Here is a 24,820-nt window from a genome sequence, read left to right on the forward strand (position 1 = left end):
GAGCCAATCAGAGCGCAGGTTTTTGTCTCGCGCTGGGCCGCTGCATGTTCACTCATCATGGTGAGTTAAAACAAAACTGACAGTTTATTCACATAAACTCAAAACTGGCCTATTCTAGCATTTACAAACTATTCATATACACACTTAACGGTTTATTCGCTTGGGTTAAAGTATTGTACTGAATAAATGGACATTTTACAGACAAAATAATTGTTGGTTAGCATGTAAGCTAATGCGAATGAGTGGCTGATGCTAAAGCTAAAGCTAACGAGTGTTTGAATGAGAGTTCGGATTTATTGTTATGATTATTAAAGCACGTGTGTTAGATGTGTTTTATATCTAATTTTGTGAAACATTTACTCTTGTAAAAAGTTTGTTTATGGTTATCTGTTTGCACTGATGTTGATGCTACTATGTTAGTCTAGAGGATATAACGTTAAACTCCATCACACTGACTTGTATGATAAACTTTATTTTTATTGATAATCTGCGACTGTTAGTCCATCTGATTCCAGATGAAAGTGAGAAGAAACTCTTTATTTGTCAAACTCGGATAAAGCTACGCGAAGTTACTGGAGTCTGAGTGACAGTTGATTGCGTTTTTAGATGCCTGATTTGTTAAGGACCGTAAGATTGTAAGACATATATCGGGTTTGTAATACATTTGAATTATGTATATTAATAAGCTTTAAGTTATGCTAGTTGGTTTGAGTGAAATATTTAGGAAACGTCTGACAGTGATAGTTCTGCTCACACAAGCTAGCATCTGTTGGGTGGTTGGTTATGTCAGATTAGATCGTGTCTGGGAAAACCTCATCACACTTTAAGTCAGTGATGTGCAGCTTCTTTATCCGAGTTGTAGCGGTTACTGTAATGAACTCTCTTGTTCATAACAGTCTTCGACTGATGCTAATAGTGGCCCCAGTCAAGCACCACCTTTCCCTGGTGTACCACCTTCAGGAATCACCCTGCCCTTTGTAAGTTGGTGTTGGAAAGCTCTGTCTTTGCGACTGCTTGGTTGTTTTCATTGTCATTCATGCCTTGAATTTATTTTTGTGTTTTCAAAGATGGGGCCACCAGGAATCCCGCCTCACTTCCCTCCAATGGGAATGCCACCCATGGGCCAGAGGCCGCCCAGCATGGCTCCCATGCCCCCGGGAATACTGCCCCCCATGATCCCCCCGATGGGAGCTCCACCCATGGCACAGGTAAGAGCTCATTTAACTTTCACAGATTTCACTTTGAAAGGGAGCAGTGCTTTTAAATCAGGGTTTTAAATGCTAGCTTATAGACATGGTAATTCACAAATGCAAAGTAGACCTAGCTGTATTAACAGTTGCATAGCATGGCTGACATTGTACATCACATGACAGTGCCATTTTGGTCGTCTTTATTATCAGAATCAGAATCAGAAAGAGCTTTATTGCCAAGTATGCTTGCGCATACAAGGAATTTGTTTTAGTGACATAAGCTTCCAGTAAACAGAGACAACAACACACAGAAAAAAAAAAAAAAAAACTTTACAGGAGATTTACAAATTGGCAAATAAATAAGTGTATAAACAATTGTGCTATAAATGATAATGGAATAGGATTGAGTGAGATGCAGGAATGTTCTAGGATGGAGGGGTAACAAATAAATATAAGGATATTGCACATTTTTGCATAAGTTTAAGTGGGAAACATTTAACTGTTCATGAGGTAGATTGCCTGGGGGAAGAAACTATTCTTGTGCCTTGCTGTTCTTGTATTTGCGGCTCTGAGGCGCCGGCCAGATGGCAAAAGTTCAAAGATGGGGTGACTTGGATGTGAGGGATCCAGAGTGATTTTCTGAGTCCTTTTCCTCACTCTGGATGTGTACAGTTCTTGGAGGGTGGGCAGGGGAGCACCAATAATCCTTTCAGCAGTCCGAACAGTTCTCTGTAGTCTTCTGATATCTGATTTTGTAGCTGAACCAAACCAGACAGTAATTGAAGTACACAGGACTGACTCAATGACGGCTGAGTAGAACTGTTTCAGCAGCTCCTGTGGCAGGTTAAACTTCCTCAGCTGGCGAAGGAAGTACAACCTTTGTTGGGCTTTTTTCACAATGGAGCCAATGTGATTGTCCCACTTCAGGTCCTGAGAGATGGTGGTTCCCAGGAATCTGAATGACTCCACTGCAGTCACAGTGCTGTTCATGATGGTGAGTGGGGAAAGTGCAGGGGGGTTTCTCCTAAAGTCCACAGTCATCTCCACTGTTTTGAGCGTGTTCAGCTCCAGGTTGTTAAGACTGCACCAGACAGCCAGCTGCTCAACCTCCTGTCTGTAAGCAGACTCGTCACCGTCCTGGATGAGGCCGATGACTGTAGTGTCGTCTGCAAACTTCAGGAGCTTGACAGAGGGGTCTTTAGAGGTGCAGTCGTTGGTGTACAGGGAGAAGAGCAGAGGGGAGAGAACACATCCCTGAGGGGCACCAGTGTTGGTGGAGCAGCTGTTTGACATGAATTTCCCCAGTCTCACTAACTGTTGCCTATCTGTCAGAAAGCTGGTGATCCACTGACAGATAGAGCTAGGAACAGAGAGCTGGGTCAGTTTGGTCTGGAGGGTTGTTGGGATGATGGTGTTGAAAGCCGAACTAAAGTCCACAAACAGGATCCTCACATAAGTCCCTGTTTTGTCCAGATGTTGCAGGATGAAGTGCAATGCCATGTTGATTGCATCATCCACGGACCTGTTTGCTCGGTACGCAAACTGCAGGGGGTCCAGTAAGGGTCCAGTGATGTCCTTCAGATAAGCCAGAACCAGTTTTTCAAACGACTTCATGACGACAGACGTTAGAGCCACAGGTCTGTAGTCGTTAAGTCCTGTTATCTTGGGTTTCTTTGGAATGGGGATTATGGTTGAGCGTTTGAAGCAGGAAGGCACTTCACACAACTCCAGAGATCTGTTGAAGATCTGTGAAAAGATGGGGGCCAGCTGGTCAGCACAGGTTTTCAGACAGGCTAGTGTAACGCCATCTGGGCCTGGTGCTTTTCTTCTTTTGTTTTTCTTGAAGACCTGGCGCACATCATCTTCACAGATTTGAAGAGCAGGAGGTATGGAGAGGGGGATTGCAGGAGGTGTTAATGGTTGTGTAGGGAGATGGTCAGAGTGGGTGTTGGGGGTTTCAAATCTACAATAAAACTCATTCAGGTCGTTAGCAAGTCGTTGATTAGCCTCAGTGCAAGGGGATGGTGTCTTGTAGTTTGTGATGGCTCTCAGTCCTCTCCAAACTGAAGTAGAGTCGTTGGAAGTAAACTGGTCTTCCAACTTTTTAGCGTAGGTCTTTTTAGCCGCTCTAATCTCTTTGTTCAGTGTGTTCCTGGCCTGATTGTACAAGACCCTGTCCCCATTTCTGTAGGCATCCTCTTTGGCCTGACGAAGGTGTCTGAGTTTTACTGTAAACCATGGCTTATCATTGTTGAATGTTAAATAAGTCCTGGTAGGAATGCATATATCCTCACAGAAACTAACATAGGATGTTACGGTCTCTGTGAGTTCGTCCAGATCGGTGGTAGCAGCTTCAAAAACGCTCCAGTCTGTGATGTCAAAACAAGATTGTAAATCCTGCTCTGTTTCGCTGGTCCATCTCTTCACAGTCTTTACTACAGGTTTAGCAGATTTAAGTTTCTGCTTGTAGGTCGGTATAAGATGAACCAGACAGTGATCAGAACGTCCCAAAACTGCTCGTGGAACAGAGTGATATGCATCCTTTATTGTGGTGTAACAGTGATCCAGTATATTACTGTCTCTGGTGGGACAGGTAACATGCTGTCTGTATTTTGGCAGTTCACGGGAGAGATTGTTTTAATCATTCTTGGGGACTTTAATAAAGCCAGAGTCCGGGTGTTGTTGTTCTGTGTCTGTGATCTGATCAGCGAGTTTCTGTAAAGCTGAGCTCACATGTGCTTGAGGTGGAATGTAAACACTAACCAGAATGAACGAGTGAAACTCCCGCGGCGAATAGAGCGGCTTGCAGTTGATAAACTGCGTTTCTAGATCAGGACAGCACATCTTCTTTAATACAGTTACATCTGTACACCACCGTTCATTGATGTAAAAGCATGTCCCGCCGCCGCGCGATTTCCCCGTTGATTCTGCTTCGCGGTCCGCTCTGAACAGCTGAAAGCCCGGCAGATGGAGTGCGCTGTCCGGTATGGCGTCATTCAGCCAGGTTTCCGTGAAACACAGAGCAGCAGAGTGAGAGAAATTATGTATGGATGGTAGTCATATTAAAGGGTTAGTTCACCCAATAATCAAAATTATGTAATTAATGACTCACCCTCATGTCGTTCCAAACCCGTGAGACCTCCGTTTATCTTTGGAACACAGTTTAAGATATTTTAGATTTAGTCCGAGAGCTCTCAGTCCCTCCATTGAAGCTATGTGTATGGTATACTGTCCATGTCCAGAAAAGTAAGAAAAAACATCATCAAAGTAGTCCATGTGACATCAGAGGGTCAGTTAGAATTTTTTGAATCATCGAAAATACATTTTGGTTCAAAAATAGCAAAAACTATGACTTTATTCAGCATTGTGTTCTCTTCCGTGTCTGTTGTAAGAGAGTTCAAAACAAAGCAGTTTGTGATATCCGGTTCGCCAACGAATCATTCGATGTAACCAGATCTTTTTGAACCAGTTCACCAAATCGAACTGAATCGTTTGAAATGGTTCGCGTCTCCAATACGCATTAATCCACAAATGACTTAAGCTGTTAACTTTTTTTAATGTGGCTGACACTCCCTCTGAGTTCAAACAAACCAATATCCCGGAGTAATTCATTTACTCAAACAGTACACTGACTGAACTGCTGTGAAGAGAGAACTGAAGATGAACACCGAGCCGAGAATTCTAACTGACCCTCTGATGTCACATGGACTACTTTGATGATGTTTTTCTTACTTTTCTGGACATGGACAGTATACCGTACACACAGTTTCAATGGAGGGACTGAGAGCTCTCGGACTAAATCTAAAATATCTTAAACTGTGTTCTGAAGATAAACGGAGGTCTCACTGGTTTGGAGCGACATGAGGGTGAGTTATTAATCACATAATTTTGATTATTGGTTGAACTAACCCTGTAATGGTCATAAAATAAGTTCTCCTTCAAATGCAAAAAAGCATATTTTCTGAGAGTACACCAATTTGGATGCAAGGATTGTCTAATAAGCAATGTGTAACTTTTGTGATTTTATTTTTATTAGCAATCTGTAATTTTAATTGTGTATAGGGTAGTAAAGATTTTTTGAATTTGTAATTAGTCAGATTTTGGCTAATGATTTGAAGTTCAGTGGGTTCTAGTTTGCGGCTTGAACATTTTGAGATCATTCGCTTCATTCACGCGTGAAATTAACTTCACAACAGACGCGAATTCACGTCATGGGGGGCTTCTGCCTGCTGAGTTCACGCAGCATTTTCAACCGCCATTTTTATTCGTATAATTTTCTAAATATTACTGTTATCGTGTCATGAAATGTAGTTTTAAAATTATTTCAGGCGAGAATGTAGTTGTTTTAAACTCAAATATGCCTTCTGACATTTGCCGCTGGTTCTGATGTCTCTTTGGTGGTTCAAGATGAAATATAATTATTTTGGGGTAAAACGAAACGTTTCTTATCTTTGGCCTTTATTCAATTAATCTATTAATATGTTTTATATATATATAGGTCCTTTTTATTCCTGTCTCTATAGAAATATTAACTTTTGTCATAAAGCTCCGGTTGACTGCTCACTGACACAATAGTACTGACAGCATCAGTTGTTCCTACATGTTGAATGAGTGACTCCTAGCAGGCTCATGATTGGTTAACCCGGCGCGAATTGACGCCAAAGTTACAATTTTTTAGCTCGGGTGGCAGACGCGAATTCACGTCAAACGCTTAAATGCACAAAAAGCACCATTCGTGCTTAACGCGTGTATTGCGCGAAGCACTCATGAGGCGAATTTGTGCCCGCCGCGCACGTAAACACGCCTCTGCAATGACTTAACATTGAAATCATTTGCGCCAGCGGCTCTATTCGCGTTTGATGTGAACACAGCATGAGAACTTAAAGGGTAACTAAACCCCTGGTCAGAGCCTGACTCCACACACTGGCAATATTTGAAAAATGTAGAGCTGAAACAACAAATCGATTAAAATCGATTATTAAAATAGTTGTCAACTAATTTAGTCATCGATTTGTTGCTAAATAACTTATTTGCCGTAAGCGGCTCATTTCGTGCATATTTCAAATCTGCGGTGACCAAAGTGTGGCAGTAATGAGCCACCGGAGGTTTTACTCAGCCAGTACAACAGGAGAAGTAGCGAATAGCCAATAGCTGGCCTCGTTTTGTCACGTGCTTCCCGAACAGCGTCTCTGCAGCATTCAGCGGGATGTGGGAGTACTTTACTTTGAGCCTTCAAAAAAGAAGATTAACCTGTAAACTCTGCACTACTGAACTGTTTAAGGGGCCGTTCACATATCGCGTCTTTTGCGTGCTCATGTTCGTTATTTCCAATGTAGGCTCGCAGTATGTGCGCTCATAATGGAAGCGACGCGGTCGCGACGCCCCTGTTTTTCCAGGCGCATCCGCACCGCATCGAGTTAAAAACATTTCAACTTTTCAGAATGCCGCTAGCGCACCGCGGGTCATGTGACAAGAACTAACCAATCAGCTTCATCCTTTCCCGTAACAACGTTGAAAGCTCAGCCAAGATGAAGGAACAGCTGATCATAGCTGTATATGGATTTCCATTTTGAAATTAATTTAGTAGCAGAGCTACTGCAAGCGATTTTTAGAGCTGCAAATCCATTTATCCTTTGCTGAAATTTCCGCGTCTTCAAGGAGAGAGCACGACATGGTTGCTTAGCAAAGGCAGACGCCTCAGGGGCGCAACTGCACGAGCGCTTTGGAAAGGAGGAGAAAGCGGTGCGCCTAGCGTTTTCCACGCGTTTTTAGGCGCGATATGTGAACGGCCCCTAAGACTTTTATTTGTGCAGATTCTCCAGTACAATGTTGTTTGCAAATGTTTAGTTGTAAAAGCTGATAACATTGCTTTTTAACAGTTAACATTTAAAGCTTTACAAACGTTCTGTGATCAGTTTGTCGTTTACCAGTTCAGTCGTGCAGCCTAATTATGACTGAATGAGAGGTAAATGTTTAAATATATTTGAAATGCACTTTTTTTTTTCTAAGTATTCACTGCTCTTTTTCACACAGCAGGTTTTTTTGTGTGTCCCGATTTTTTTTTTCTGGACAACCTTCTGATGGATTTTACTTTAAATTGTGGGTTCCATTCAGGTTTCATGCCATTGGCACTTTATTCGAATGATTGTTTACAATTTCACAGCATAAGCTATAAAGCTGTTTCCCAGTAAATAATAAAATACAACGCACTGCAATCTTATTCTGTTTTATCCTTATTCTCCGCGAAAATATGTTCTGAAAGATTCCTTCATAAGCTTTGTTCGGGATGTTAAACTACTTTAGGAGCTCTAAGGACTGCCATGGTGAAAACATTATTTGAAATCTCCTTGTGAAATTTGCTAGAGTATGGGCCAGTGTTTTGATTGCAGAAGAGTTCAACAAAAGGATCACTAACACATTATAAAACAACTCCAGGTATATTTTTGATGAGGATATGACAATGCAAAATGGTTAAAATCTCTTAAAATCTATGCTGAATGATGAAGACCCTTTATTAATAATTTACTTGGGGGAAAAAATGGAAAAACTAAAATATAAGTACATAAACCGATTAATCGTAAAAATAATCGACAGATTAATCGATTATCAAAATAATCGTTAGTTGCAGCCCTAGAAAAATGCTGAAAAGTGGGCAGAATACATCGGAGATAGAGGAGACGAAACGAGGGCAAAGCTGAGCGTGTGGGGCTTGAACCTGAGACCTGCAGTGACGGATTAATTTAAAAGTTGCTAAAATGGAGAGTGACTGTAGTGACACAAGTAGCTTTGCAACAGAGCGTTCATTTGAAGTAGAGGACTTTTCTCCCCCACCTTCACCTGAAGTGGAGGATGTCGAGGTGTCTGTGGCCTGAGCCATATAAATTCTAGCCGCTGGCTCAAACTGCGGTCTTAACTCCCACATCGCGATCGGCATCCGACGATGCTAGCAAAGAGAATGGGGCCAATTTCTGAGTAAGGCACTGCGTCACTTTTCAGCACGAGCTGTTTGGAGAAGCCCATTTCCACCTCAATTGCGTTGGAGAAGCAATCCCGCATAAAATGTAGTTTGCACACTCCAGCTCTAGGCGGGAACTCGCGGTCTTCCAGGCCAAGTGCATGCAACCACTGGCGCCAAATTTTCAGGTCTGCTGGAAAACTATGCAGTCCAGCAGTGCTGTCGCAACCAGCAACACTACACATGCGTACTAGGGCTGCACGATGTCACATAGTAGTCACATCGTAGTTGATCCGTTATTCATTAACTGTACGGGCCAGCTGCTCCCCGGCCCTTGACGAATGTGATTCGCGGATTAATTGCACAGCTTAACCATCATAGAGTTAAAGTTTTTAGACAGGGCAGAGAGCGAGAGAGAGAGCGAGAGAGAGAGCGAGAGAGAGAGCGAGAGAGAGAGCGAGAGAGAGAGCGAGAGAGAGAGCGAGAGAGAGAGCGAGAGCGAGAGAGAGAGCGAGAGCGAGACAGAGCGCGAGAGAGAGAGAGAGAGAGAGAGAGAGAGAGAGAGAGAGAGAGAGAGAGAGAGAGAGCGAGCGAGCCCCGGCCGCACACTCACCATCTTCAAACAAAATTGATTAGATTTCATATCGCAATATATATCGCAGAAAAATAAAATATCGCAATGTCATTTTTTCCCAATATCATGCGGCCCTAATACGTACCATCCTGACCACTGTACTAAATAGATAAATCTACGCCAACTTGAAGCTATCCTAACTGATGCAATACTATGCTACTAACTATGCTTCTATCAATACTAATGTTACACTAACAACTATGTTAATTGACTACATAGGCTACACAAAATAATCTAAATAACTATATAAATGCTATGCTAAATAGATGCTAAAATATTTTGTCCTGATCATTTTCAATACTCGATATTCCAACTCCTGATTCACTACAGTCGTGGCCAAAAGTTTTGAGAATTACATAAATATTAGTTTTCAAAAAGTTTGCTGCTAAACTGCTTTTAGATCTTTGTTTCAGTTGTTTCTGTGATGTACTGAAATATAATTACAAGCACTTCATACGTTTCAAAGGCTTTTATCGACAATTACATGACATTTATGCAAAGAGTCAGTATTTGCAGTGTTGGCCCTTCTTTTTCAGGACATCAGCAATTCGACTGGGCATGCTCTCAATCAACTTCTGGGCCAAATCCTGACTGATAGCAACCCATTCTTTCATAATCACTTCTTGGAGTTTGTCAGAATTAGTGGGTTTTTGTTTGTCCACCCGCCTCTTGAGGATTGACCACAAATTCTCAATGGGATTAAGATGTGGGGAGTTTCCAGCCCATGGACCCAAAATTTCAAAATTCTGGTCCCCGAGCCACTTAGTTCTCACTTTTGCCTTATGGCACGGTGCTCCATCGTGCTGGAAAATGCATTGTTCTTCACCAAACTGTTGTTGGATTGTTGGAAGAAGTTGCAGTTGGAGGGTGTTTTGGTACCATTCTTTATTCATGGCTGTGTTTTTGGGCAGAATTGTGAGTGAGCCCACTCCCTTGGATGAGAAGCAACCCCACACATGAATGGTGTCAGGATGCTTTACTGTTGGCATGACACAGGACTGATGGTAGCGCTCACCTTTTCTTCTCCGGACAAGCCTTTTTCCAGATGCCCCAAACAATCGGAAAGGGGCTTCATCGGAGAATATGACTTTGCCCCAGTCCTCAGCAGTCAATTCACTATACTTTCTGCAGAAGACCAATCTGTCCCTGATTTTTTTTTTGGAGAGAAGTGGCTTCTTTGCTGCCCTTCTTGACACCAGGCCATCTTCCAAAAGTCTTGGCCTCACTGTGCGTGCAGATGCGCTCACACCTGCCTGCTGCCATTCCTGAGCAAGCTCTGCACTGGTGGCACTCCAATCCTCTTTAGGAGACGATCCTGGCGCTTGCTGGACTTTCTTGGACGCCCTGAAGCCTTCTTTACAAGAATTGAACCTCTTTCCTTGAAGTTCTTGATGATCCTATAAATTGTTGATTTAGGTGCAATCTTAGTAGCCACAATATCCTTGCCTCTGAAGCCATTTTTATGCAACGCAATGATGGCTGCACGCGTTTCTTTGCAGGTCACCATGGTTAACAATGGAAGAACAATGATTTCAAGCATCACCCTCCTTTTAACATGTAAAGTCTGCCATTCTAACCCAATCAGCCTGACATAATGATCTCCAGCCTTGTGCTCGTCAACATTCTCACCTGAGTTAACAAGACGATTACTGAAATGATCTCAGCAGGTCCTTTAATGACAGCAATGAAATGCAGTGGAAAGGTTTTTTGGGATTAAGTTAATTTTCATGGCAAAGAAGGACTATGCAATTAATCTGATCACTCTTCATAACATTCTGGAGTATATGCAAATTGCTATTATAAAAAATTAAGCAGCAACTTTTCCAATTTCCAATATTTATGTAATTCTCAAAATTTTTGGCCACGACTGTATATTGTACAATTAAAACACTTTATACTCCGATGTCAAAAAAGTTACTTGAATCAATGAACAGCACTAATAAAGCCTCATTCTTACAGATCATTGACTAAAACAAAGTTGGTTTATGGTTTAGTTACCCTTTAAAGGGATATTTCACCCCAAAATAAAAAATACCCCATAATTTCCTCAGCCTTAAGCCATCCTAGATTTATGTTACTCTCTTCTTTCAGACGAATACAGTCAATGTATTTTAAAAATATTTTTGCTTCAAAATCTCAACCACCATTCACTGCAATTATAAAGCTTAAAATATTTTTTTTTTTAATGACTCCAATTGTAGTTGTCTGAAAGAAGAAAGTCATATAAAGCTAGGATATCTTGAGGGTGAGTAAATCATGGGGTAATTTTCATTTTTGGGTGAGCTAGTCTTTAAGAGTTGAGTGTCTCAATATCAAGTGTTGTATTTTAGTATTTGGATTTTTTTATTAATCTCTAGTAATGTGAAGTGAAACAGAATCAAATTTTAAATACCCATAGACTTCTGAGCTGGGAAAACTTGATCACTTACAGTAATCTTTGTCTAGTCTATAAGATATTGCATAGTACGGCCCCACCACCACTGAAGAGACTCATGTCACCAGAGGTATCACAAGAGGGGACTGTATCATTCCCACTCGAAAAAGTGCCTTTAGTCAGTCAGCGTTCTCTGTAACAGCAACTAAACAGTGGAATTTATTGCCAAGGATGATAAGAGAAACAGACACTTACCGTTCTTTTACTGGTCAGCTTAAGAACTGGCTAATTGATAATCAGATGTGTACATTAGACTACTGACTGTCTACTGAGAATTGTTGCTTGATAGCAGATTGTCTTGTGTCAGACTTTCAAATTTCTCAATATGTTTTAGCCTATATTGTGTGCTGACGTTGCTTGTTACTTATTGGGGTGTGTTTTATCTGTTTTATTATTACTTTTCTATGTTGTTATTACTTGTGGACTGTAAAAAGTCATTTTATGTTTTTTATATGCTGATTTTTAGGTTGCCTTTATAATAACTGGCCAGGGACAACAGATGAAAATTAGCCTGTTGAGCTAACTCTGGCTCATTTACAGTTATTTTACAGTTATAATACCTCACAAATAAATTTGTTGTGCTACAGGTAGAATCTGTTGTTTTGATATCCTTATCTGTGCGTCTCTGACAGTTTATTTTTTACAGGGCTTTTAATATTTTATGTATATTAAGAAGAATAAGGTGAAACAGTCAAGACGATATCTGATGATTTAGTTTCGAAACAAAATGCCAAAGCGCCTGTTTGGCAATATTTTGGATTTTGAAAAAGCCTGTTGTGAGGTGATTTTGGAAGGCTATTTTAAACACTTGTTTCTTATTTAATTGGTTCCACAGTGTTTGCTGATTTTTACTTTAAACTTTGTGTAATGTATTTATTTTATTTGACATCAAGGTGTATGTTGTGCCTTGTTTGTTTTGCTAATAAATGTTCCTTATTTATTTGGTTCCACAGATTTTACTTATTCGTAGTTTTATATAGCCATTTAAACTTTATTAAATTTTTAGGATTTATATATAGGCTAAGCGAGTTTGTTGTATTTTGTTGTTGATGCCAAATTGCAGCTAATTCGAAAGTAAATGTAAAATTCTCACAATGCTTTTAAGCTATTTAAAAGTGAAGAGAATCGAGGAAAAGATGGAAAACTAAAAACGAGCAATTGCTTTATGCTGAATTAAAAAGTAAAATGTGCATGTATTTAAAATTTAAGGAAAATAAGGATCCCCCCCACCACCAAGATGATACTGTTATTATTGGTGTTGTTGTCACATGGCAATTAACCGGTGGGAAAATGTCCTTACTGTTACACCCATACTTTGATAGCATTTCATAACAAACATGCCAGATTATACTTTATTTTTCATTCACCTCGCTTTTCAGAATGATGAACTTTGCAAAAATCTACGCATAGAGGAGCAACAGTAATCTACATTATAAAAAACATTTTTTAACCTTAAACCACATAAACACATTGCATTACACCAAATACAAATAATGTTCTTTTAACAATGTTATATGACCCCTTCAACTCTTTCCCTGCCAGCATCTTTGAAAAGCCAGCGATTTTGGTGATTTTAACTAAAATATGATGGCGTAGAGTATATTTTGCTGTAGAATATTTGAATATGCAATACACCAAAATAAAGATCAAAGCCTCTACTTTTAAACAAAATAAAATCAGTTTTATACTATCTTAAATCATTCTTTTTTTATGTACAACTGTGGTTTGTTTCACGCTTGAAATGTGACTTCATTTCCGATAAGGGAGAATAGTGAGCGCCGATGCTCCAAAGAATTTGCGATGCATTGTGGGATTTATTCATGGAGCGAACTGTAATGATTTTCCTGATTGAGAAGGCCCTTAAAATGGGCAAGAGAGCAGATTGAGACGCACCAGAATGTTCTCATCCTTTGGCGTGGATGCTAATACAGTTATATTCATCATTCTTTATGTGAATGGACCTTAAGACTCCATCACCAATAGCACTTATGTGAATTCCACAAAATAAAGTTTTCATGCAGTTTACCCTAATGTGTAGATGAGAGAAATGTATAGGCGTCCGTATAAAGTCATTGATATGATAGTTATAGTGTTGCTCCATGTGTGTGCATGCCGGTGTGTGAGATGGGATGAATAGCATGTTAGAGGATGTTTTGGGCTGTGAGTGTGAGGATCAGACTGTAGACTACAGAGCACAAGATGTGCTTTACACCCCTCAGCTCACACCTTGCTCTCCCCCTGTGCAGTGTGGGAGGGAAATTAGCAGTTCACATGAATTTTTCATGAATCTCTTTTCATAGATGCCAGCCATGCTACCACCAATGATAGCAGGAATGATGATGCCCCCCCGACTGCCAGCTGCATCAATCCAGCCTACGGGACCGGTAAGCTAGTCTGTATATCACACTGCTCCTCCAGCGCCGGTTAAATATAGACCCTCACATGCTGTCAGAATAGTGTCTGAATAACCCTAATGAACACACTGCAAAGTGGGAAAATGTCCCAATTTAGAATCAACACCATTTTATATAGCACTTACCCATGTGACATGAGTGATACTAGCGGAAGAGATCAGCTTGCTCTGCTAATTTATTTCAGTGTATGATGCTGTACGTCTCCTTCCCTGCATTAGCACACTTTGTTAGTATTCAAATTTAGTTAGACTTTTTACAAAGGCATCATCTCATTGACAGCAGGATTGTTCTTGCTTTTTTAGTCCATGCTGAACATTTGACAAATCATCATGATTGAAATCATAAGCTCAAACATCCACTTTTACAGGGTACTGGAAAACAACAATGTAAATTAAGGTATCATCAGGAAGCAAACATACTGTAACTTTCAGAAGTTAGTCCAAAAAAAACATTCATTAGGCAGGTTTACATGCACTCATTTATTCAAGCCAAAAAGTCTTGATTTCTGTTTTTGAAAGATATTCATTTAACTGTGCATTGCATCTGTTCTGAACAGAATCTCAGTGCTAGCTGCTGCTTTAGTAAGAGAGAAAGCCAAAAATATGTCTGAAAAATATAAACACCCAAATTCAGTCTCCTCTATTGAACAGTTTGTCGACATACGCTACTGTTCATAAGATTTTCCTTATATTGAAAAGTGAATAGAATGGTAAAAACAATATTATTTATTTGAAATGTATATTTTTTGTTATAGTGCTAAATTTTACTAGCACTTTTGATCACTTTAATGCATCTTTTGCAAAATGAAAGTGTTTTTTTTTTCTTAAAAAAAAAAATTCTTACTTACCCCAAACTTTTGAACAGTGCAATAAATTTCAGTCTCAGAGTAATTTAGTTTTGCAAAGAGGCTATTACTGATGAATGGGGTAAACTATGTTGAGCTAATTTGTGACCCTGGACCACAAAACTAGTCATAAGTGTCATCTGAAAGCTGAATAAACAAGCTTTCCATTGATGTATGGTTTGTTAGGACAATATTTGGCTGAGATACAACTATTTTAACTATTTTTGCAAAAAAAAAATCTAAATATTGGGAAAGTCGCCAATAAAGTTGTCCAAATAAAGTTCTTAGCATTACTAATCAAAAATTAAGTTTTAATATCTTTACACTAGGGAATTTATAAAATATTTTCATGGAACATGAGCTTAACTTAATATTCTAATGATTTTTGGCATAAACTAAAGTATTTTCGACCCATACAATGTATTTCTGGCTATTGCTACAAATATACCTCTGCTATTTATGACTGCTTTTGTGCTCCAGGGTCACATTTGAAATCTGTCTCCACCCAAAAATGCAAACATTATTAAAGTTACTAACATTACAAAATTAAATGTTAAAGTATATGATATGACCCACTTAATGTCTGCACTGCTAATGTATTTCCTTAAAAGGAAGGAAGTACCTACACATTAGCTGTGAGGAGCTCTGAATGAATAATGTACATAGAGAGAAATGTGTGGAAAGTGGCGTCATATCTGAGTCTGACCAATCACTTAAAACAGACAAGTTCAATTAGAGTGGCTTAATTCATTTGTGTTTCAAAGCACTACTTCACTAATGAATATGGATGAAAGGACACTGTTTCAGTTCAGTGTGTGTGTATATAAGAACAAACTATACGTGTGCCGTCCTTTTGTTTTGAACACACCTCCTCAGTGGAGATTAAGATCTGCTTTCATTTAATCAGCGATATTAAGCATCAAACAGCCTGTCGTTACGGTTGCACTTTATTTTACAGTACGTGTACTAACATGTACTTATAGTGTACTTACAATGTATATATCTAAGAAAGTTCTGGTAATACAAGGTAACTACATGGGGTAGGGTTAGGTTTAGGGGTAGGTTCAGGGTTAGTACCTAGTTAATACATAGTTATTGTAATTACTATAATAAGTACATAGTATGTACATGAGGAACAGGACTGTAAAATAAAGTGCTACCGTCGTTACTTAAGCATATTAAATATTGATAGCTTCAGTAATAATAAGCACAGGCTTTGAGCTGTAGATGAAGCCTTCTGATCAGATACAGAAACCAGCTGACGCTCCAGGAGCTCTCAGTCACGATGTCATTTCCCTTTCCTGTAATGTGGGGTATGGAAAGTGCTAATGAAGTTATCTCTGATATCTTGAGATCTGCTCATGGACTAATTTAATTCTGAGAATTATTGACAGGGCTTTCTTGAATGATATGAAGTTTCAAGTCATTTAAAAGATATCACACATGAATCAGCTTAATGAGACACACTTTCTCTTCATGTCCTTCTCAGCCTGGTGTGAGTCCTGTGGAGTCTGCAGGTGAGAGATGAAATAGTTTTAGGTGAAAATCATGTTGATTATTATTTCTAAATGTAATCAGTGGTTTTGTTCTGTTTCAGCACCGGCTGCTCCTGGAACAGCTGTAAGAACAAACAACCAAACACCTTACTGTTAATATTGTTTACTGGGGATTCTAATGTAAACAATACTATTTTTTTTTGTTGTGCGTTTTCCTTCTTCATGGATTTTTCTCCCCTCCTAGAGCACCACATCAACTGAATCTGATGAACAGCCAAAAAAGGCAAGACACAATAAACAATTATTATCGTTCATAAAATAATATGCATGCCTAAAATTAGTGTACAGTTAAAAAAATTATATATATATATATTAAAAAAAATGTATCTCAGTTTTATCCAAAGTTCTTCCAGACCTGTATGAATTTCTTTCTTTTGTTCAACACGGAAAAAGGTATTTGGAAAATGTTTGTAACCAAACAGTTTGTGGTCTCCATTGATTTCCATAATATTTTATATTATTTTCGAAATGTGGAAGTCAGTGGCTACCAGCAGCTGTTTGGCTACAATTCTTCAAAATATCTTTTACATTCAACAGAAGCAAACTCGTACACATTTCCCATCCCTACAGAGGAGGGAACAATAAGAGTTCAACTATGAGATGCTATGGATGTAATTAGCAGAGTCCTTCTGTTGTGTACTGGTAGAGCTTAACTGAACTAGCGACTGCAGGATGTGGTGATGAAATGACTGCTGGTAACTAGTCACGAATGATGTACTGAGCAAATTGTTCATGATGTCTCCTGCAGAAGTCAGTATGGACGGAGCACAAATCACTGGATGGAAAAACATATTACTACAACACAGAGACCAAACAATCCACCTGGGAGAAACCGGATGAACTCAAATCACCTGCAGAGGTAAAAAAAAAAGAAAGAAAAAAAGTCGACACACCCTTCTTGCTTACAGAGTCATATTGCATCTGCCAATTACTATTCATTCAGGAGGTCATGACCTTTAGGCATACTCTGCATTTGAGTCTCTAATGTATTACTGTTACTAGTTGTTTGTTTGTTTATGTTGGAAAAGTAAAGAGCACCATGTTTTTATATTACGTTTATTAGTTTAGACCAGAGGTGGCGTTACTGTAATTGAGTAGCTTTTTTGTATTTTTAAAATGTGTAATTTTGCCTTTACTTAAGTACATTAAGTTTGAAGTGTTATACTTCGCTACATTTTAAAACACATTACTGAGTAAGAACAAATAAAAAAATAGCTCCCTGGAAACTACTGCAGTGAATAATGGGCAGGAGAGCAAACGAGCTAACATCACAAGAAAGATGCAGACGGACAAGACAGACCCAGCTGAAAACAAAACCCTATCGTATTCTGCTCAAGTTGAACTCAAGGGAAATAAAGTGAACCTCTGGCCATATTTTCTATTATGCAGTGTAGGGAGACCAACGCTGATGTCGGAGACGATCAGCTCCACGCGATCAGCTCTGGCTCATGTTTACTGACGAGAGCAGACTCGACTAGTTCTTCTGACATTCGCCGCTGGCTCTGATTTCTCTGAAGTGGTTAAACATAAAAGTTAAATATATTTTTTTGTGTAAATCTAACAGTTAATCTTTGGTCTTTATTCAATTAATATATTAATATGTTAAAATGAAAATAAAAAGGCAATACTGTTTGATATAATATTTTGTTTCGTTGTAATGCAGGCCATAGCCTACAACGTTACACATTTCTGCGGCTATTAATATGTTTAAAAGAAAAATGAAAGGAGGCAGTGGTGTTTGATATCGTTTTTCATTTTATTGTAAATATACCGTGAGGAAAATTGCAGTAGCGATGCGAGCTGACTGATCTTATCAAGTGCGCTGCTGTTTGCAGAATTACCGCACTTGTGTCGTCCCGTCTGGTGGGAGATCACAGCCTCGAGTCGAACTCGCAAAGTCCGAACTACCGAGGATGCAAGTCCGAGATTTGCGTACTTTGTATTGAGAAACGCGCGCAGACCTACGTCACCAGATTATTTGCCTAATCTTCTCGGTACTTTACACCGCGGTGGAAACACAGAAAGCAACAGGTCTGGGGGAAAAACAGAAACACAATTCAAACGTTTTGTTGTGTGCATGTCATTTTATCAAGGATTTCTTCTCTAATCTTGGCTTTTATCTTCTTAATTTGGACTAACAAGCTCTCCGAACCACAACCTGTAAGTACGATTGATATGTTGTGTACATTTTCAATTGAGTGCTCAAATGTGATGTATACTTAGTGCAACTTTAGGTTTCCAGGTAAAGCATATTACTGTTTTACTGAAGTAGTTCTGATAATTGGCTATGAACCTGCTATTTCCTAAGACTGTCGATTAATGTAGAATAACGTTTTTCTAATTAAGTCATTTAAAAATAATGTAGTGTAGCACAAAGTCTTTATAATTGTTGTGAAATTGCTGTTTATTTTGCTGCACCGGCAGTTATAGGGTTAATGTGGGAGATTAATTTAATGATTATGTTAATGCTGTTCTGCGTTCTGATTAAAAGTTAAGACCGAGCGTCTTTTGTCTGCTGTTCTTCAAACATTACAGTAGACATATTTTGGTTTACATATCGTCTCATCAGTTAGTCAGTTAGTTAGCACTCGGCTAACATATCCACCGTTATTGTTGTAAGTGTTCAAAGTTTAGCAGCTAAACCTTAACTGTGGACACGATTTGCTTGCATAAGTCTTTCTGTATTTTATGTCATTATTATAAGAACGGATTGGCGGACTATATTATTTTTTTATGTAAAGGTGCTTTGTTAATGGCAGCACTCACTAACAGGCTCAAGGACTCAAGGACCAATCACAACAGGCTTGGCCAGCTGACCAATCAGAGCAGAGTATGCTTATGGAAGGGAGGGGTTTGCTCCGAACTTGCTTGGATCAAACCTTTTCCGAATCATCAGCAAATGAGTCTAATATTAAATGTATATTCTGGGAAAATTACAATGTTTACTGACCTTAGATGCATCTGAACCAGTTGTTGGGGACTCCAACACATTAGGACACTTTTTAAAATACCATATGACCTGCTCTTTAAGGGTAGTGGACTCCCCCATGGCTTGCACTGGTCAATGCATTGATTTCTATAAAGACAGCTTCAGTTTTCCCCCCTGCTGTTTTTTACCCCTTGTCACCAGCTTCATCCTTGAGCCATAGCTCGTGACCGGAAGAGAAGATGAGTCATTTTGAGGCGGAGGGGAGGTTAATGTTTTGATTTAAAGATTACAAGGGCAAATGAATAAAAATTATAACAATAATGTTCTGCACAAATAAATTATTTAATAAACACTACACTATTCCATTCAAAATAAGAATTTCCAATTTGGTTACATGGTCTTTAACGATGTGGGATATGACATTATCAGTATTTTGCCAAAAACCAAACAAAACACTTTTACAGAGTGCCGTGAAGTCTAGTAGATTAGACTAGTGAGTGTGCGCATTTATACTGCTTTCTTTCACTGTGTGATTAAGTCTGTTAAAATGCATTTAGAATGATCACAAAATTAAAGATACAGGGGCAGAAAATGTATATATTTATATAATTTCATGTAGTAAATCAATATCACACAGTGACGTTTTTTCCTCAAAAAATCAGCATGATTAATGATTTTATTTTACAACAGTTCAATAAACAAGAACTTAATTAAGAGACTTGTGTTTTAGACACCACATTGTTTTGCTCTATTTCGAGAACAAATATAATTCCAAACACAGCCTCCAAAGCACAGTTTTGTGTCTCTGAGCCATGTTTCGTTCCTGAATGAATCAACCGTACAAATGAATTGGGTCAGTCGCAATGACTCGCTTATTAACAGTGTCTTGCTGCCACCTGCTGGCGGTTTTAATTACACATTTAAAGTATCTATTTTATTTATATTTTTTTATTTTTTAATGAGTATTCAATGGCTTTGTCTGATATATCAGAACATTATTTCTGCATTTGTAAATGCAGGTTAAATGCATCAATGTCCTGCATTAAATGGTGTGTAAATCAGTGGTTCTCAAAGTGTGGGGCGCACGAATATTGCAGGGGGCAGAGGCCATCGGCAGAAAAAGAGAAGAAATTAAACCGTAAACAGCCAAAGACGTAACTTAAAATGGGAGATGGATCAGTTTGTGAAAGGGAAGAGAAAAGCCATAGATAAATGTTTTGGTATTGTCTGAATTTCATATTTATTTTTTAAAAACATAATAAAAAATATGTAATATAGAATATGCAATATCTTGTTGTTATTCAAAGGTTTATCATTTGTTTTGAATAGTTGTGTATTTTGAAACCAAATGAAAGAGTTTGTGTTTTGCAGCAAATGTTGTCCAAATGTCTGTGGAAAGAGTATAAGTCAGACAACGGCAAGCCTTATTACTACAACTCCCAGACCAAAGAGTCTCGCTGGACTAAACCCAAGGAGCTGGAGGACCTGGAGGGTCAGTCTACTAAATGAGTAGCATTATCACACACATGCAAAAAAACTCATGAGGAAATGGTTTAACTTGTTTTTTTTCTCTCTGTTTTTATTTCAGCGATGATAAAGGCAGAAGAAAACGGGTGAGCATCAGCTTTATTTAATAAGACCGTAAAGGGTTAGTTCACCCCAAAATTGTATTTGCTTGCTCTTATATTGTTCTAAAACCTGTGTGTCTCTTCAACTGTTCAACTTCAAAACACAAATTAATCTAGTGATTAAATGGTGAACATTTAATTTGGGCCTTTTTTAATACATCTAGCTACATACCTAGAGCTCATCTAATGTGGTAAATGAAAGCTCAAACATGCTTGCTTTGACATGGTTAATAATTCATGACAGAATAAACACTTTTGGGTGAACTATCCTTTTAATGTACCGTTAGATTTACAGAAAGCAGTTTTAGGTTTCAAAATGGCTTACTATTAGTGGAGAATGTTCCGTTGATGCAGATTCAACACTACCGGTCATTTTACACAACTTAATGGCTTAATAGTGAAGTAAAAGATTAATAATATTATATACATATTTAAGAAATTCAGAGATTATTCCACTATAATCATTTTGGATGTGTGTGTGGTGAAGGACGGCTGATGTTGTGGCTCCTGGCACCACCCCTGCTCTTACATCTCAGAGCGAGTCGTCTGTTACCGTGGCAGCAGTTGCTGAGAAGGAGGCTACCATGGCAACAGTCGCCACAGAGGAACAGCCGTCTCACGTGCCTGCTCCGGTTGCGGAGGTCAGCAGTGATGTCACAGTTAACTCCACTGAGGACACGCCCATCGTAGAGACACAGCCCAGGTAATGAACCCTCAACACGTGTGTCCGTGTGCACCTCTCACATCACCCTCTGAACAAGACCCTTCCCTTTGATACTTGGAGGTCAATCACATTTTTTCTGCATTAAATAGATCAAAATTTGAAGTAATGTCATTTGTAATGTACAAAAGATTTTAAAATAAATGCTGTTCTTATGAACTTTCTATTCGTCAAAGAATCCTGACAAAACAATGAAAATTCTGCTTTGCCATCACAGGAACTTTAATATACATTTAAATAAAAATAGTTTGTAATAATATTTTGCGATTTAATACTTTTTTTTAATTGTGTTTTTGCATGAATAAATGCAGACTTGGAGAGCATAAAACCTTTTTCGACATTTATTGCTATGGTGAACACAGTCAGATTACGAAGCATATATATTAAAACAATCGAATTGATATAATTGCTTTTATAATATCTTGTTTTTTCATATATATATATATTGTTTTGTTTTGCAGTAATGATGTTTCTAAGGAGGAGAGACCTGAGCTGGTGAAGAAAGTTTACAAGTGGAACACAAAAGAGGAGGCAAAGCAGGCATTTAAAGAACTGCTGAAGGAAAAGGTAATTCTCTCTCTCTCTCCTGTAGTGAAGAGGGAAGTGTTGATATTCCGAATGGGTCTTTCTAAATTTAGTGTGTTTTAATTTGACACACAAAGTGCTCCTGAGAGAGCCGCGGCTGTTTAATTGCTGTTGGTGTGATTAGACTGGAGTGAGTGAAACGGAGGACGCTGGAATCGCACGCTTCACAGAGCCCTGACAGCCAGAAACACACACTCCGAGACCATGAACAACCGAGTGTTTTGTGATTCTGCTTCTCCAAACCTTTTCTGTTATTTTCCCAGTGGATGCCATTTATGCCTCTCAACAATAAGACAAGAAATCAAATGATGCCCTCAGTCAAATTGAAATCATTGAGTATGTTAGGAAGTGTATTACTCGTGAAAAATAACGTGTTGTTTACTAATTAGGTTCTTTAAAAAAAGCTAAAAAACATGCTTTGGAGAAAAGTAACTTTGCATCTCGCTCCCTCCTTGTGACTACAGGGCGTTTCCTCCAATGCATCATGGGAGCAGGCAATGAAGCTGATAATTAACGACCCTCGTTACAGGTATTTAAATACTGCACACAGCATTAATGACATTTAATAGCATTTAAATCCTGTGCACTGTTCAGTGTGTCCCTGCTGCTCTTCACTGATCCGCTCACTGTGTGTGTGTGTGTGTGTGTGTGTGTGTGTGCAGTGCTCTGCCTAAGCTGAGTGAAAAGAAACAGGCGTTCAATGCTTATAAAGTCCAGACAGAGAAAGAGGAAAAGGAAGAAGCCAGAATCAAATACAAGGAGTCTAAAGAGACTTTCCAGCGCTTCCTGGAGAACCACGAGAAGATGACCTCCACCACACGATACAAGTGAGCTTTTAAAGCTGATGACAACATTATTCAAGGCATCGCTATTCAATCACAATGTAGACCTAGTATTTTGGGTTGGAGATTTGAAATGCCTAGCAACTCACTTAAAAATACTCCCAACACCTTAGCGACTGCATAGAAATGCCCTCACTTCAGTTCTGCATGCACAAGCAGCACTCTCATTTTTAATCCAGTATTACTCTTAACAATGATTGCTCAGCTTGATTAAAATCACATCAGCAGTGTTTTGGTGATGTTACGGGTGTAAATCTCACCTGTATATAGCGGTGTTGTTTGTCGTGAGTTCCTGTCTGCACTGTGTCATAGGTCTCAGAGAGATTATTCATTTCTAGTTCTGTGATGTTAATATGCTGTAATATCACTGCCCCCTACTGACTAGTTTATGACTCGCAGCAACGTTCTTTGGCATGGATAAAATCATGCTTTATTAAATATTAGGGCAAAGGCTGTTGTTCTTGAGTGAGTAGGTTTGTCTGGTCTTGTGCAGGAAAGCGGAGCAGATGTTTGGCGATCAGGAGGTGTGGTCATGTGTCCCCGAGAGAGACCGGCTGGAGATCTACGAAGATGTGCTCTTTTATTTAGCAAAGAAAGAGAAGGTTTGATTGGCTGATTCTGTTTATTAGTGATTAATCTAATTCGTTTGTTTTTTATTCTTTTTATGGAACAGTTTAAATGCTGATAACGCTTTCATTTGGATTCATTTTAATATGCAAATGTTAATTATAAAGAAATAAACCAGATGTGTGAAAGATCATTTACACACAGTGGCTTATTATGATTATGAAACTTTAGAAACTGCGGTAAACATTGTCAAGAAGTAATTCTGTTTATTAGAAGAAAATAAGTCGGTAATATTACTCATTAGTTGAACAGTAGGCTGTTTATATTTGCAAAAATTTAGTTTAATTTGATTTGAAATTCACTTGATTTGTGCCTACTGGTCTCCATATATAAGATTATCTCCTTAAACGTCCTGATACAATCAATAGTGCCTTTAATATGTGACCCCGGTGCACAAAACTTAAGTAGTCTTAAGGAGCACTGGTATATGTGTAGCAATAGCCAACAATATGGGTCAGAATTATTATAATAAATTTTTTTACGCCAAAACTCATTAGGATATTAAGTAAAGCTCATGTTCCATGAAGATATTTTGTACATTTCCTATTTTAAATGTATCAAAATGTAATATTTGTTTAGTAATATGCATTGCTAAGAACTTCATTTGGACAACTTTAAAGGTTTTTTTTTTTTTTTGCTCCCTCAGATTCTCAAATAGTTGTATCTCGTTCGAATATTGCCCTGTCCTAACAAACCATACACCAAAGGAAAGATTATTTATTTAGCTTTCACATAATGTATGAATGTCATTTTCGAAAAATTGACCCTTCTGACTGGTTTTGTGGTCCAGGGTCACAAATGTTTTTGCATCATGAAAGGAAATTATGATTAATTGTCAAGAAAATAATGGAATTTATAAACAGTGCAAAAAATTCTTCATGCTCTTAAAGTCAGTTCGATTTTTATTTGCATATGTTAAACAAAAACTTCTAACACCAAGCAACTGCTAAGAATTTGGAGTTGTATATTTATGCTTTACTTTTTGTTCATCAAAAAAAAAAGTCCTCTCTATATAGTTCTTGTCCTGTCTGACATCTAATTTGACAAGATCCTAACTCAATGCTTTCTTTCAGGAACAAGCCAAGCAGCTGAGGAAGAGGAACTGGGAAGCTCTGAAGAACATTTTGGACAATATGGCCAATGTGACGTACAGAACGACGTGGTCTGAGGCCCAGCAGTACCTTCTGGATAACCCCACCTTTGCTGAAGATGAGGAGCTACAGAGTATGAACACACACACACACACTGCCACCTCCACATGATGATGCTTTTAACCCGCATAATGAGAGCGAGTGTGTTTGATATAGAGGAAGCTTTCATCTTTGTGTCTGTGTGTGCTTTAGACATGGACAAGGAAGATGCTCTGATCTGTTTCGAGGAACACATCCGTGCTCTTGAGAAAGAGGAGGAGGAAGAGAAACAGAAAACTCTGCTGCGAGAGAGACGCAGACAGCGCAAGAA

At 38.7% G+C, this 24,820-nt stretch overlaps 1 protein-coding gene across 1 annotated transcript in view; it reads left to right on the forward strand.

Moving 5' to 3' along the window:
- The window catches only part of LOC132094833 (pre-mRNA-processing factor 40 homolog A-like), a 27,746-nt gene continuing 2,926 nt past the window's right edge, over positions 1–24,820 (forward strand). The window contains exons 1-18 of the mRNA XM_059499457.1: positions 1–60; positions 897–977; positions 1,068–1,208; positions 13,514–13,597; positions 15,961–15,988; positions 16,069–16,091; positions 16,212–16,250; positions 16,776–16,886; positions 18,170–18,187; positions 20,328–20,448; positions 20,545–20,569; positions 21,072–21,287; positions 21,767–21,872; positions 22,355–22,419; positions 22,553–22,717; positions 23,226–23,334; positions 24,433–24,583; positions 24,703–24,820. The exon at positions 24,703–24,820 is cut by the window's right edge and continues 16 nt beyond it. Of these exons, the coding sequence (XP_059355440.1) occupies positions 58–60; positions 897–977; positions 1,068–1,208; positions 13,514–13,597; positions 15,961–15,988; positions 16,069–16,091; positions 16,212–16,250; positions 16,776–16,886; positions 18,170–18,187; positions 20,328–20,448; positions 20,545–20,569; positions 21,072–21,287; positions 21,767–21,872; positions 22,355–22,419; positions 22,553–22,717; positions 23,226–23,334; positions 24,433–24,583; positions 24,703–24,820 (1,604 nt within the window). The 5' untranslated portion in view covers positions 1–57. The remainder of the gene's footprint in view (positions 61–896; positions 978–1,067; positions 1,209–13,513; positions 13,598–15,960; positions 15,989–16,068; positions 16,092–16,211; positions 16,251–16,775; positions 16,887–18,169; positions 18,188–20,327; positions 20,449–20,544; positions 20,570–21,071; positions 21,288–21,766; positions 21,873–22,354; positions 22,420–22,552; positions 22,718–23,225; positions 23,335–24,432; positions 24,584–24,702) is intronic.

Source organism: Carassius carassius, chromosome 19 (genome assembly GCF_963082965.1).
Source record: "Carassius carassius chromosome 19, fCarCar2.1, whole genome shotgun sequence".
NCBI lineage: Eukaryota > Metazoa > Chordata > Actinopteri > Cypriniformes > Cyprinidae > Carassius > Carassius carassius.